This window comes from Lemur catta, chromosome 1 (genome assembly GCF_020740605.2).
Source record: "Lemur catta isolate mLemCat1 chromosome 1, mLemCat1.pri, whole genome shotgun sequence".
Taxonomy (NCBI): Eukaryota; Metazoa; Chordata; class Mammalia; order Primates; family Lemuridae; genus Lemur; species Lemur catta.
Genome location: NC_059128.1, coordinates 95,512,015 through 95,526,918, shown reverse-complemented (window position 1 = coordinate 95,526,918; position 14,904 = coordinate 95,512,015). Strand labels below are relative to the sequence as shown.

The 14,904-nt window shown below is 51.3% G+C and overlaps 1 protein-coding gene and 1 non-coding gene across 2 annotated transcripts in view; one reads left to right on the top strand and one right to left on the bottom strand.

Moving 5' to 3' along the window:
• Positions 1 to 2,005, top strand: part of IGDCC3 (immunoglobulin superfamily DCC subclass member 3) — a 39,968-nt gene extending 37,963 nt beyond the window's left edge. Inside the window, exons 16-19 of the mRNA XM_045545848.1 lie at positions 13 to 26; positions 722 to 770; positions 1,646 to 1,697; positions 1,921 to 2,005. Coding sequence (XP_045401804.1) covers positions 13 to 26; positions 722 to 770; positions 1,646 to 1,697; positions 1,921 to 2,005 — 200 coding nt within the window. The remainder of the gene's footprint in view (positions 1 to 12; positions 27 to 721; positions 771 to 1,645; positions 1,698 to 1,920) is intronic.
• A 12,750-nt stretch (positions 2,006 to 14,755) lies between these two features.
• Positions 14,756 to 14,871, bottom strand: LOC123631052. The gene has a single exon (XR_006732932.1). It is a non-coding gene; the product is annotated as a U5 spliceosomal RNA (small nuclear RNA).
• Positions 14,872 to 14,904: the final 33 nt, after the last annotated feature.

Sequence of the window (14,904 nt, the reverse complement as noted above, 5' to 3'; positions counted from 1 at the left end):
GTGTTTTCTCAGGATGGATTTTTGCTGTGAGGCTCTCAGCACCTACCTCAGCCGGAATGAATGTCCCTGGGGGAGTGGGCGCTGCCCGCCCGTCACCCCACAGAGCCCGAATGCACTCCTACCTCAAGCCTCCTTTGCGGGCACCCCCTCCCTCCCCATGTTGTTGTCCAGAGTTTAAAAAAAAAAAAAAAGGAAAAAAAAGAAAGCACTTCCCCATTTCCAGGAGTGAAAGAAAACGTCTACCTCAAGGCTTGCTGGCTCTGCGGCCTGCGTTGTCACTGGACCTCCCTCCCTGCCCCTCTGCTTGCCCATGGCCCCAGCTGCCTGCCGTGGGGACCAAGTCACCAAGGGGGCCCTCTCGGGGCCTGCAGGAATGAAAATGGGATTGGCCAGAGAGAAAATGTGAAAAAAGCCAAAAATGCAAGGACATTTGTTCCTTGAAGTATAAACTGTTACCCATATGAGCCACCTCCCTGGCGTCTCATCTGCCCACTCCCGGGGCAGCCCTCCCCGCCAGCCCCCGCTGGGGATGCCGCGACCCCCTCTGCCTGGGCCCCGGGAGGGGCATCGCCCCTCGGCCGCCTCCTGTCCTGCCCAGGCACAGCCCTTGGAATGTACCGCGTGTGTGATGGGGGTGGGGGTGTGGGGGTCCCTGGCAGAGGCGCCCCGGCCTCTGTCTCAGGGGACACAGCCAGCCTGACTCACCCCCCCCCACCGACAGTGGAACGACCACTGTCAGCAGATGCAGCCGGAAGCTATTTTTATACAAGGTGTGTTTAAGGGTTATGTTCTCTTATGTGACTTGTTTCTCTTTTCTGTTGTGATGTTCTTTGAACTACTTAAAGAAGGAAAAAAAAAAAACCAAGGAAACAAATACCTATTTTTGGTTACACTCAGAAACATTTTTTTAAATAGCAGAAAAGTTTTTTTTTAAAGAAAAAAAAAAAAAGACAAGTGTACTCCTTAAGAATGAGATTAGACCATAAAATCCCTGACCCCCCAACCCTCTAGGGACACCCCACCCTGAACTTTAGTTAATTAGCTGAAGAAAGTAGAATTTGTGGTGTTTTCCTAGAAGACTAGAGTCATAACCATGAGGACTCGGGGAAGGGCTGTCCCCCCTCCGCCCAGATGGCGGATGACACCGAGGGGCTCCACCACGTCCTGGGGCAGCGCCCTTCTGACCCCGAAGCAGCTCCTCTCTGGAGCCCTCCTCCCTTGGGAAGGGTGGGGCTAGGGCAGGAGGGGACTGGGGCGCCACCTGGCCTGACCTGGGTTTTGTCACACTCTACTCATTTTGACTGAATAAAAGTCCTGTTGCCAAAGTGAACCTGGAGTTTTTTGGTGACTGTGTCAGGTCCTGGGGGTCGGAGGGCAGGAGTGCTGGGCAGTCCTGGCCGCAAGGGTCGGAGCCTGGGGTCACGTGCTAGGTCTTCTCCACAGAGGGGCGGTTCCCAGGGCCTCAGGCCTCCCCGTGAGGCAAATACGCTAGTGCCATCATCTCCATTTTACAGTCCAAGGAAGAAGCAGAGAAGTGAAGGAAACGTCCAAAGTCAGTCTGGTCCTCACACAGCAGAGTTGGCCTCCGGGCCAGACTGCCTGGTTCCAGGGTCTGCCCTCTGACCACCGCCCTGCACCTCCCCAGCCGGCAGTGGGAAAACAGACCCGGCCCTGGGCCCGGTAGTGATGGCCCACTGGTACCCAGCCCTCTCCCGGTGCTGGCCAGGCAGGGCTACGTGCTTTTCACGCTCTATGAGGAAGGACTGTTTTCCTCCTCATTCTAAAGTTGAGGAAACTGAGGCTCCGACTGAGTGACTCTTTCCAGAGTCCCTCAGCCAGGACCCCCAGCCAGCCAGGCCTCTCTGTTTCTCCACTGTCTCTCAGTCTGGGTTCCTAAAGCCAGGCTTGGCTCACTGGCAGTTATGCTGACAAAGATCTAGAGGTCTCAGTGGGCCCCAAGCTTTCTAAGAGGCGATGGTGTAAGGCAGCTGCTGCTGACTTGTAAAGCCGGGCCCATGCTGGGAGGCTCCACGGATCTGGAGGGCCAGGTTCTGGGATGGTGGTTTGTAAACTGGGTCTCCCAGCTATGGCTGGGGGTGTGGGGAGCTGTCTAGGGGGCCTCACTCTCCCTGCCACCCTCACCTGGAACAACTCCACATTTATCTCATTAAATGCTGGTCTCCATGAAATTTCATTTGAAAACAGGGTTCTGCTCCTAAAAGAACATTTGAAAGCCCCTGGCCAGGCAGTTTCTGGAAGAGGCCTGTGGGGTGGTTGGGGGCGGGGCGGGTCAGGATCAGCAATGCTGAACTGAGCAAGAGAAGCCTGGGCCTACAGGGTCCTTGTCCTGAGTCTCCGGGGAGGCTCCTGACTTGCCCTGATCATCCCAGAGGAGAGAACCAAGCTTGAATGTAGACATAAAACTCCACCTCTCTACACAGGACTCTGCACCCAAGTTTTCAATTCCAGCCATCCAAGGGCTGCCTGGGGAGGCAGTGGTTCCAGCAACCACTGCAGGGGTCGGGGAGTAGACCAGTAACTTCCAGTGTCCCCCCTCCCCTAGAGTCCAAGATGTCCTACTTCCCCCAGGGAGGCCTCTGGAAATGTTTAGAAACCACCTAAATAGTAGGTCTATGCAAATCGCACACAAGTCACACGCAAATACAGACAGGGCCTGTCCTCACCACCACAAGGCTCTGAGCTGGGCTAAGGCAGATGACAATTAGGAAGGTTAGCAGAAATAGGTGTCAAAACTGAGTGGCCTGGCTGGAGTCTGGGTCCTGAGATCTCAGCCCAGAGGCCTCAGGCCGAAGAACCTCCTCACATTTCCCCCTACACAAACCATCTTTGGGCAGAAATCAGCAGCCAGGGCCACAACCTGTGCCAGTCACCTAACGCTCTGTAACAAACACCCCAAACCTTGGTGGTTTAACACGACATTGATTTTGCTCACAAACCTGCAGTTTGGGCAGGGCTCAGTGGGGACAGCTGTCTCTGCCCCACTGGACACCCGCTGGGGCAGCCTGAAGCCCGGGGCTGGAGTCCCCTGAAGGCCACCTCACTCCATGTCTGGTGGCTGATGCTGGCACGCGGCCTCTCCATGTGGCCTGGGCTTCCTCATAGCATGGGGGGCTGGGTTCCAAGGACAAGTGTCCTGAGAGAGCCAGGTAGAAACCACACCATTGCTTCTGACTTGGTGACACAGCATCACTTCTGCTATATTTTATTCATTAGAAGCAAGTCACTAAGGCCAGCCATATTCAAGGAATTCTAGGGAGAATTTGATTCCACCTTTGGTTGAGAGGAGAGTTAAAGAATGTGTGGTTATGTTTGAAAACCACCACGGGATCACGACCACGACCACGGGAGGGACAGCTGGGGAGCGAGCGTGAGCTGGGAGCAGGAAAGCTCACCCAGGGGCCCTGGGGGTGCCGGTGGGCTGCAGGAGACAGAGTGCTCCCAACTCCTGCACCAGGCCGGGTTTCAGGGTCTCATCCCTATTATTTGTGAAGCTCACCCTTGGGGTCCAGTTCTAAGGCCACATGAGGGGGGACCAGGCCTCTGTGAACACCGGAAAGGGGCTTCCCTGCTGCCTTCTTCTCACGCATGAGGGCTGAGGGCCTAGAGTAGCTGGTGCAAGCCCGAGGCCCCCCAATCTGGATGGCAGACCCCGACTGGCAGAACTGGAGGGGACCGCTGACCCCTCCTGAGACACATGAGGCAACAGAGGGCCCATGAGGGGCACAAGTGTCTGCAGGTCACAGGGAAGTGGGAGGCAGAGCCAGGGGCCCTCTGCACTCAGCCAGCAGTGCCACCGTCAGGCCCTCAGTACTGGCCTGGTCCAGAGCCCAGAGCCAAGGGAGAGGCCTGGTGTGAATATGGCCCCTGAGCCCCTGCAGAGTGGGGGCAGGGCAGTGGGGGAGCCTGCAGCTGAGGATGGGCTGGAATCCAGGCTGGAAACAGGGCAAGCCAGCAGGAGTGCCAATGGGGCTGCCTTGAACTCTGGATTCAAGCTAGATCCAGGGCAGGGGACACCTAGGCCTGCTTCCTTAGAGGCATTGTGGGGACAGATTGGGGGCTCTGTTGCTCCTCTGGAGCAGGGAGGGAGTGGGGAGAACAGCAGGCTGAAGGGAGGGCTAAGGAGGAGCCCGGCTGGCCGGGAAGGGAAGGGCTTTGCTCCTTGGGCTCCAGAGGGATGCACGCTGGACCCTGAGCTCCCAAGGGCACACACAGGTGGCCTGCTGGTCATGGTGCACCACGTGCCACTGCCACAAGGCAGGGTCTGGCCTAGCTATCACTCCAAAATGCCTACATCCCGGCGGGACTCTGCTCCCCACAGTTTCTTCTCATCTCTGGGCCTCTGGCTCCAGATAGCACTCACTTGGTAACTGCTGAATGAACGCTTGCAAGAACAGGACATCTAGCTGGAGGACTGGGGACACTGTCACAAAGCTACAAAGAAAGAACTCTTTGCTCTAGTTCCTGGCTGGTATGGTACAGTCTTGTGTTAAGCAACAGGGGAGTTTTGTACCTGGAAGCTGGGGATCATCTCTCCCATTGCCACCAAGTCCCCAGTTACTGGGGCTGAGGCTGGGGAGGGGAGAACCAGGGCCTCAGGAGGAGCAGAGAATGGTGAGGATTCCTCTGCCGTGCCCAGCTCAGGTGTCACCTTATAGGGGGATCTTCTCTAGCTCCAGTTGGTGGCTCAGTTGGCCAGATGCCTTCAGCCCTTTGCCACTGCTCACCATCTGCTAGTGAGAAGCAGGGCGTCCCCTGGAGCTGAGAAGGCTGTGGCCTTGGCCCAGGGTGTGAACAGCGGAGTCCAACTGATGCGGTTTAAGACCCTGGCTGCCAGTTCCTAATCGTATAACCACGAGCAAGTGATTTAACTTCTGTAGGCCTCAGTTTCCTCATCTGTAACATAGGGATAATATTCCCCTACCTCAAAGGGTTGTTGATGCAGCTGGCTTCTTTGCAGAAATTGACAAACTGATTCTAAAATTCATATGGAAATGCAAGAGACGCCAATAGCCACAACAGTCTTGAGAACAAAGAACAAAGATTCACACTTCCTGATTTTCAGACTTACTACAAAGCTACAATAATTAAAACAGTGTGGAACTGGCATATGGATGGACACATATATCAATAAAATAGCATTAAGAGTCCAGAAATAAACTACCACATTCATGGTCAATTGATTTTTGACAAGGCTGCCAAGACAATTCAATAGAGAAAGAATAGTCTTTTCAACAAATGGTGCTGGGACAACTGGATATTCACATGCAAAGAAATGAATTTGGACCCCTTACTCACACATGGAAAAATCAACTCAAAATGAATCAAAATCCTGCATGTAAAAGCTAAAACACAGACAAAACAAAGAAAACCTAGACGTGCATTTTTGTGACCTTGGATTAGGCAATAGTTTCTTTGATACGACACCAAAAGTGTAAACAATAAAAGAAAAAATAGATAAATTGAACGTCTCAAAATTAAAAGCTGTTGTGTTTCAAATGGCACCATCAAGGAAATACAAAGGCTGGGCTCAGTGGCTCACACCTGCAATCCCAACACTTTGAGAGGCTGAGGTGGGAGGATTGCTTGAGGCTAGGAGTTTGAGACCAGCCTGGGCAACATAGCAAGACCCTGTCTCTACAAAAAGTACAAAAACAAAAATTAGCCAGGTGTCATAGCACATACCTATAGTCCCAGCTACTCGGGAGACTGAGGCAGGAGGATCCCTTGAGCCCAGGAGTTTGAGGTTGCTGTGAGCTATGATTGCACCACTACACTCTAGTCTGGGTGAAAGCAAGACCCTGTGTCTTAAAAAAAAAAATTCTAAAATTGTAGCAACAGTTGCACAACTCTGTGAATGTACTAAAAACCACTGAATTGTACACCTAAATGAGGAATCATACAATATATAAGTTATATCCTGATGGAGCTGTCATTAAAAATGAGGTTGAGAGGATGCATTGAGTTTGTGTTAAGTGAGGTGCGCAGTTTAAGTATTCAAATGATCCCACCGTAATAGGCAGAGAAACTGTGGTGGGCAGGGCAACCCTGAGTGTGTGGCGGGGAAGGAGTGAAAGGGTAGGGGAGCAGGATAAGGAAGGAAGTGAGCAGTGAGTAGGAAGGGCTGCCTGCACCTGGCCTGGCCTCCCTGGAGCAGCAGCCCCAGTCTGGAAGCCCTGTGCTCCTGAGAGGGCAGTGAGGGGGCTTTGCTGCCACCCTGTGGAATAAATGAGGATTACAGCCAAGGGACTGGCCTGGTCCCTGGTCCCCACTTGTGTCTAGCTGAACACAGCAATTAACCTAGAAGGAGGGTTGAAGAGGCTGGGTATGTCCTGAAATGCAGGTTAGATCAGGAACCTACCATAGCTCCCATTGCTCTCAGGGCAGCCCAATGCCTTTGGGCTGGCATTCAAGGTCCCCTCACAAGAGATGGTGTAGCCCAGGGTCTGTAACCCCTGCTCAGCTGTGTGACCTGGTGGATGTCCTCTATCTCTGGTGTCACTGTTTTCCCCTGCGTCCGCTGTAAGGATAGTACCTGCTTCATAGGCTGCTGTGAGAGGTAAGTGAGTCCACACGTAGACTGTGCTTGCTGTTGTTGGTACTATTATTGTCAATCAGAGCACAGCCCAGTTTTCCACTCCTGTCATCAAGTCCCACCCTCCAAGCTGGGCTCCTGGTGTCTCCCAAATATGCCATGCGGAGGGTGCCTCTGGGCCTTTCTGCAAGCTGTTCCTTCAGCCTGGAACAATACCCCTTGCCATCTCTTCTTTCTAGATCCTTCCAAACAGGCCTCCTCCTGCTGTCTTCCCCAGGCCTCTCCAGCGAGAACCGCCTCTCCCCCTCGCCCTCTCCCCTGCAGTACCGTTTCCTTCCGCAGCACCTCGTGCAGGGCATGTATGCACGTCACTCCACCCTGAGAACTCAGCATCGAGTTTTCTAAGGACAGGTACTGTGTCTTTCTTATCTCTTTATGACCCACCAGTGCTGCCAGTAGTAGCACTAAATTCTCAGTGAATGTTTGTGAAAAGAAAGCAAGAAATCAGGAAGGAAAGAGGGAGGGAGGGAAGGAGGGAGGGAAAGAGGGAAGGAAAAAAAAGAGGAAGGGAAAGATGGAGAGAAAGAGGGAAGGAAAAAAAAGAGGAAGGGAAAGATGGAGAGAAAGAGATGAAAGGTGAACTAAAGAGGAAGCCAAGAGAGACTTGAAGAGAAACCAGCCCCGGCTCCATTTACCATCTAACAACTTCAGGGAAAAGGACAGAAGACTGTAAAGTTTGGGTAATTTGCAACTCTTTCTGGGGTCTTACTGTCATTCCTCGGGCCATGGCATTGAAACAGACTGGAGACCTCGGCGAGGCTCTGCACACTCAGCCCGTCCTGAAGCTCAGTTTCCTCCTCGGTAACAGAGATAATAGTGGTACTTATCTAATTGGGTTGTTATGAGGCTCAAATGAGAAAATAACTGGAAAATCCTCGGCACCTGGTGCGAAGTAAGCACTCAATAAATGCTATGTGCTGTGATGGTTCGGCGATCATAAGACTTCCGGACGTGGGCAATAAGGGACTGTGCATGGCTATGGGACCAAGGTGCTCCCTGGGCTCGAAGAGATGCCTATTGTCCTAGAGCCTGGCCCGGGTGGTCACTCGGAGGTCACATGCTTTCTCCTGGCCACCCCCCAGGCCCCCACAAGATACGCAATAAAGACTCCTGATTGCCTGGTTAAAGGAAGTGTGTGCACAATTAATTTCAATTTCAGACCTAAACTCCCCTCCCGCCTTTCAAAAAGAATTGCACACCCTATTTCAATTTACACACTGAACCAACATGAAATTTTCCAGCGGGTTCTATAGCCTTTGAAGTGACCAGACCAGACTATTGATTTATTTCCAACTAACCTCTCTCTTTGAACCCAAAAGGGTCAAGGTTAATTATATAATAAAACATACTGTGCCCAGCCGCCCTTCTAAGGGCACAGGGAGCCCCCCGACCTTTCCGTGCAGGCAAGCAGTGGATCGTATTTCTGATCCCTTCCCTGCATTCATTTCCTTCATCAGGGCCCATTAAGAAGACGGGAAAAAAAAAAAAACCACAAAAAAAACCCGACCCCTCATTTCCTCCCCGAGAGATAAATTTTAATTTACTGGAAACCAACAAAGGAGATCTCAGCCGGGTTTCCAGGCTGCTCCCTTGGGCTGGGAGCACCTACTCTGGAGCCAGCTGGGAAATGGGGCTGGGGTGGGAGAGGTGGAGGGTAGCAAGGGGGTGTAGGCCCCCCGACGTCTGCATCGCCCACAAAAAGGGGGCTGTTCCCAGAGGGACTCTGCTGATGCTGCCACCACGGCCAGGTCCCCACTAAGCCTTCCTTACTGGCTGTCGTGACAATTAACCAACTGGCCATGGGCTTGATCTCTCTGTCAGTCCTCAACAGCACCCTAGACGGGCACCGCTGTCATCCCCACTTCCCCTGATGGTGAAACTCTGAGTGGCATCAGAACTGGTTCCAGGTGTCACAGGTAGGAGGTAGAAGGGCCGGGGTTGAAACCCAAGCCTTTTTTATGCTTTTAAAATAACGGGTTCCCACCCTCCCCCTGCAGCCTCCTACCCCAGGGAAACATCATAAATGTTTTCTTTCCATCAATAAAAAAGAAAGAAAAGATCCAATACTGTTATCTAACATATAGTCCATTTTCACATGTCCCCAGTTATCCAACAATGTCCTCCTCAGCTGTGTTTCCCAAGATCCAGCCCAGACTCACATACTGTCTTGGTTGTCGTGTCTCTTTCTCTTTTCTCTCCCCTGCTCCGGAGCAGCCCCAACCTTTCTAATTTTCTATGACATTGACATTTCTAAAGGGACAAGGCCAGTCGTCCTGCAGAGTGACCCACAGTGTGGATTTGTCCCACATTTCCCCCTGACGAGTAAAAGAGTCAGATATTTTGGGCATAAACAGTTGAGAAGCAATGCTGTGTCCCCTTTAGCGCACCACCTCTGGGGGCCCGTGACACCACCCTGTGCTGTGTTTGGTGAGGGACCCAGGATTTTCAGCTCCAAGGCCAGCACGTGTTCTCGCTTCCTGGAGGCTTCCCCAGCACGGGGGGAAGAAGAGAAGTGTGAATCAGCTCCTTCGTATATTAGCCATGGGAGGAACACGGTCTTTGGGACGCTTTGATGCCCACAGATGGCAACCAAAACCCTTGGGAGGAAATCCAGCCATCACAGCCTGAGATGCATTTCCCAATCCTTCTCCCTGGAACATTCCTAGGTTGTGTCAAGGCCCACCACACCCACTTCCTTGCCCCCACGTGGCCTTCGTGAGTCTCTTAGGAAGAACCAATTGCTCCCTCCTCTCTGCTTCCACAACCCTCTGTCTCTACCTCATTTATTCAGAGCTCTTACTGCCCCTGTGTGTCCAGGGCCCAGCCCAGGGCCCAGCATAGAGGCTTCTCCATAAATATTTGTCAGATAAACTGTAACCCAAAATGTGGGTGTGGTGGCTTGTTAGGCAGGGACCAAATCTGCAGGTGGCAGATACAGGCCAGGAGGGCAGTTCCTAGGGGCGGAGAAGCCTGGGAAGGGACTGCAGGAGAATGCAGCTCAGCTGTCAACCACCAAGAGTAGAACATGAGGTTTGAGGCACACACACCTGCGGAGCTGCAGCTCCGTTATAAGAATACCTGTCAATCATGTATAGCAATCACCTGGCAACATCCCACACCCCCGTGAGCCCGCCCCTGGACCAGCCCAATAAGAGGAAACCACCTGGGAGCCCTCAACGTCTTTCTTCTCTCGTGGAGACTGACCCGTTCCTCTCCGGAACACACTCTCACTTTGTATAGCTCCCTTTTCTGCAATACAAGCTGTTTGTGTGGAATTGTTTCCTGTCTGTGGTCGCTCCGTCCCACCGGCCCTGTTTGTGAATTTTCCAAACAAGCAGCCAAAGAACCAGGACAACCATCTGCCAAGAGGCCGGACCTGACAGGCTCACACCTATAATCCCAGCATTTTGGGAGGCTGAAGTGGAAGGATCGTTTAAGCCCAGGAGTTCGAGAGCAGCCTGGGCAATATAGTGAGATCCTGTCCCTACCAAAAATTTAAAAACTGCCCAGGTGTGGTGGTGCTCGCCTTTAGTCCCAGCTACTCGGGAGGCTTGAGCACAGGAGTTCCGATGCAGCAGTGAGCTATGATGGCACCACTGCACTCTAGCCTGGGCAACAGGGCGAGACCCTGTCTCAAAAAAAAAATTATTGCAACCCAAACAAAATTCTGCCTTGTGGTCAATCTCAGTTTAACATTTGAAAGAAAAGTCCAGCATCCAAAATTGAATTGAGAAGCTATTTAAGTCTTTGCTGAATAGCCTGGAAGATTCAACAAAGGATGGATTACATTGCATGTCACACTAAAGAGTCCTTATTATTCTCCTTACCCGTCTCTCTGCCTATCAGCTCATGTCTCTGCCTTCACCTCTAAGCCTCTCTTTTCTCTCTCCCCAACTCCAGCATATACTGGATTTTTCTCATTCTTGCCCCCACCCTCTACAATCGCTTGCTCAGAATCACACAGCTGGGAGGTGGAGATGCTGGGATTAGAGTCAGGCTGTGTCTCCAGGATCGGGTGCTGACCGCTGGACCATGCTTTCAGCTTTTTTTGTTTTTTTGAGACAAAGTCTTGCTCTGTCACCCAGGCTGGAGTACAGTGGTGTCATCATAGCTCACAGCAACTTCAAACTCCTAGGCTCAAGCAATCCTTCTGCCTCAGCCTCCTGAGTAGCTGGGCTACAGGCATGCGCCACCATGCCCGGCTAATTTTTTCCATTTTTAGTAGTGATGGGTCTTGCTCTTGCTCAGGCTGATCTCAAACTCCTGGCCTCAAGTGATTCTCCCGCCTCGGCCTAGCTTTTTTTTTTTTTTTTTCCCTTAACAGACAGGGTCTCGCTGTGTGGCCCAGGCTGGAGTGCAGTGGCTGTTCACAATGTCATCCCACTGCTGATCGGCACGGGAGTTTTGACCTGCTCTGTTTCCAGCCTGGGCTGGGTCACCCCATCTTAGGCAACCTGGTGGTCCCCTACTGTGCGTGAGGTCACCATACCGATGCCCAACTCAGTGTAGACACCCATCAGCATAGCGCACGACAGCCCCGTACTCCTGGCTTCAAGCAATGCCCCCACCTCAGCCTCCAGAGTAGGTGGGACTACAGGCACCGGCCACCACGCCCGGCTGTTTCAGCTTTAATGTGGTCATTCGTCCTCTACCCACGGTGGGGTGCTATGCCTACATTAAAGCTATCTTGTTCTGTTATTTCACTTGAATATCTCAATGACTCCACGAGGGAAGGGAAGGCCCAACTTCCAGATAGGAAAATTGAGTCTCAAAGAGAGGTTGCCCAGGGTGACAGCATCATAAGGACAGCTTTCACTCACAGATGTCATCTCAAGAGGAAATGGGAAGGAAAAGAAATGTCATGTCCACAATTGAATGTTCTCACCAGACTCTAAAGTGTTGGTCTGTCAACCCCTTTTTAATTAAGGTATAAACGGGAAACCCAGCCATCCCGTCCCCCTCACCTCTGTTTATCCATCTCCCCCTCACTCCCTGCCTCCCCCTCCCTCTGTGTTCATTTCCCTACCTCCCTCACCTGCCCTTTCTGTCCTCTCACCTTCCCCCTGTATCCATCTATCCACCGCTCCACTCCAACCCCTTGTCTATCTAGTCATGCATCGGTTCATCCTTTCAAGAAACATTTCTTGAGCCAGGGCAGGGCCAGGCTTGCTGGGAAGTGCTGGGATACAGATGTGTGTGTCACTTCTTGCCATGGAGGCCCATACTGAGTCAGCTCCAGTCACCAACCTGCTGTCTGTCCACCCGTCCATCTCACTTCCACTCTCCCCTTCTCCCACCCGTCAGTGACAAGCACCCCTTCGATGCCCACCTCTGTCTCCGGGATTTATGGCAGATGGTGGAGGATGATTAAGGTTCGAGAAGTATTAGCACATGGGGACCAGCAGTGGAGACCCAGGCAGCAGGTTTGCAGAGGAAGCCCTGCAGCCCCCACCTGCTGCCTGCGGCCCACGGGCCCAGCCCCCAGAGGGGCCAGCAGGACGCCCCACACGCAGCCTCACAGACAGAAGCCGAGAATGGCGGTGGCGACCTAGAGCGGAGGGGTGACGAGGGTGCGTGAGCGTGTGTGCACATGTGTGTGTCTGGGGGGGGACATGTGCCAGCATGTCCAGCCTGGCCATCTTGGTGTCTCTAGGACCTTGCAGCCCTGCTCTGGCCCCGCTGCTGCTCTCATCCCCACGGGGGCAGTGTGGCAGCCAGGCCCAGGGGATCCTGTGTAACTGAAGGCAGGGGCAGTTCTTATCTCGGGCTGAGGGTTTGTTTCTGTCACACTCTTATCTCCACTCCCCTGAGCCCAGACTTTAGCATGATAAAATGTCAGAGCCTGGGGGGACATTTGGAGATTATCTAACTCCCTGGCACTCTGGGGAGACCAAGCCCCAGAGCGGGTTCTAGATTCACTATTGCAGGGGGTCACCTAGCAAGTCAGCAGCAGAGCTGGGGCAAGAACCCACACGTCCCCACCCACTTTCCCACTCTTACCACGAGCCCAGTGCCAGGTCCGGCAATGGTGCCCAGGCTGGGGCTGAAGACCCTTAGCACCTGGAGAAGGTGTCAGGGAGCCAGGAGCTGCTCCCACATGTCCCCGGCTGTGCCCTCTCCACACCTGACTGTCACGTGGGGTTCTCCTCCTTGGGTGTGCCAAAGACAAGAACTCTAGCTGGTGGCCAAATACGCTTTTGATTGATTATAAATGAGAACCGAATAAATCCTCACTTGATAAATGCAGTGGGCAAAGCTCTCAATATGTGGGGTTCATGAGAAAAGAATCGACTGTGTCTTTGATGAAAGTTTTGGGAAAGTTTGTGGGATGAAGGAAGGATGGAAGTATAGCAGGAGCCCTGGGGGAGACTGAACTTGAGTGGTGTGTTCTCCTCATCAAAACAAAGGGTCACCTCAGGAGGCAATTTACCTTTGTGGAAATAAAGGGGCTTCACTTAGACAACTTAATTGTCCTGGAAAGGGGGTGTAGTTAGAATTCATGCGTGTTCTGGAGAACATCGTGGGGCTGCCCCTAGAAAGGCCGGATGGGAAAGGGATCTTAGGACCAGGCCTTTGAAAGGACAGGCAACCTGCTCTGGCTGGTGTGGGAACCCTGGGGAGCCAGGGGTGTGGTTCTGGGCTGTAAGGTGACGTCCCTTGAACTGCTGCTGATTTGGGTTCTTTTTTTTTTTTTTTTTTTGACAGAGTCTTGCTCTGTTGCCCAGGCTAGAGTGAGTGCCGTGGCGTCAGCCTAGCTCACAGCAACCTCAAACTCCTGGGCTCAAGCGATCCTACTGCCTCAGCCTCCCGAGTAGCTGGGACTACAGGCATGCGCCACCATGCCCGGCTAATTTTTTTAATATATATTTTTAGTTGTCCAGCTAATTTCTTTCTATTTTTTTAGTAGAGACGAGGTCTCGCTCTTGCTCAGGCGTGAGCCACCGCGCCCGGCCCTGATTTGGGTTCTGAGGAGGCTGAGAGAAGTGCATGTCTGGGGCTGCCTTCCTGCCTCAAGTGAGGCACCGTCACTGAGTGGTCCCGGTTGTCAGCACGAAGGTACTATTTGCTAAAGATAAAGATAAAGATTCAACCTTCCTAATTTATCTACAGATTTAATTTAGATGCAATAGGGATTTTCATGTAACTCAACAGGGCAACACTAAACATTTTTGGAAGAAGAAAGGATAGCCAAGTTACTCCTGAAAAACCAAATAGAGGAATGACATCTACCAAATTTCAAGCCTTAATATAAACCCATAGTAATTAGGACATTCAATATTAGCTCAGGGATAGACAGACCCAGGGAATAGAATAGGGAGCCCAGAAACATTGGCATGCATATAAGGAAAGTTGATATATGTCAAAGTTGTCATCGCAGATTGGTGGGAAAAGGAGCTACCTTTCAATCAATACGTAGTGCTAGATGATTGCCAATCATTATGGTGGAAAATAAAAATGGATCCACACTTCACACTACACACAAAAATTAAGTTCCAGATGAATTAAGGACTTAAATATGAAAGACATAACTTAAAAAGATATTGAATTTAATAACTTGGAGTAGGGAATTATTAAACAAAACACATAAAAGAACAAATCACAACCAAAAACAAACAACAACCAGATCAACCTGACACTAAAATTAAGACCAGCCTGGGTGCAGTGGCTCACGCCTTCAATCCTAGCACTTTAGGAGGCTGAGGCAGGAGGCTAACTTGAGCGCAGGAGTTTGAGACTGCAGTGAGCTATGATGACGCCACTGCACCCTAGCCTATCTCAAAAAAACAATAATACAACTTAAAAAAACCAAAATAAATAAGACAAATTAAGATCAGCCACCAAGATACAACCCAAACACAAAAAGAAAAACCACAAACTGTGAAAATGAAATCACTCCAAATAACTACCAAAAACTAATACTTAAAATTTCCAGAATTGAGGATTTGCGTTAATAGCTATTACAACCACTAAGAAAACAAAGCAACAAAAACCTTTAAAAACCCCACGATAACCGCTACACGTCTCAATTACTCTTTGCGGTTTACCTTTGAAAATAGTATCACCAATGTCACTAACCTGTAGTTTCATTTAAAACAAATACTAAACAACTAACACAAAATCTACTTTTGAACACATAAAAGTAGCCTTGCCAAGACAAGGCCTCAAAAAATTGGTTTAAGACTCAGAGTTGTTCCTCTCCACGGAAATCTTTAGTAAAAGGCGAAAGATTTATGCGATCTGAAGAGAAACCAGAGTATGCTTTCTGAACTACCTAACTCACACCTCGGGTA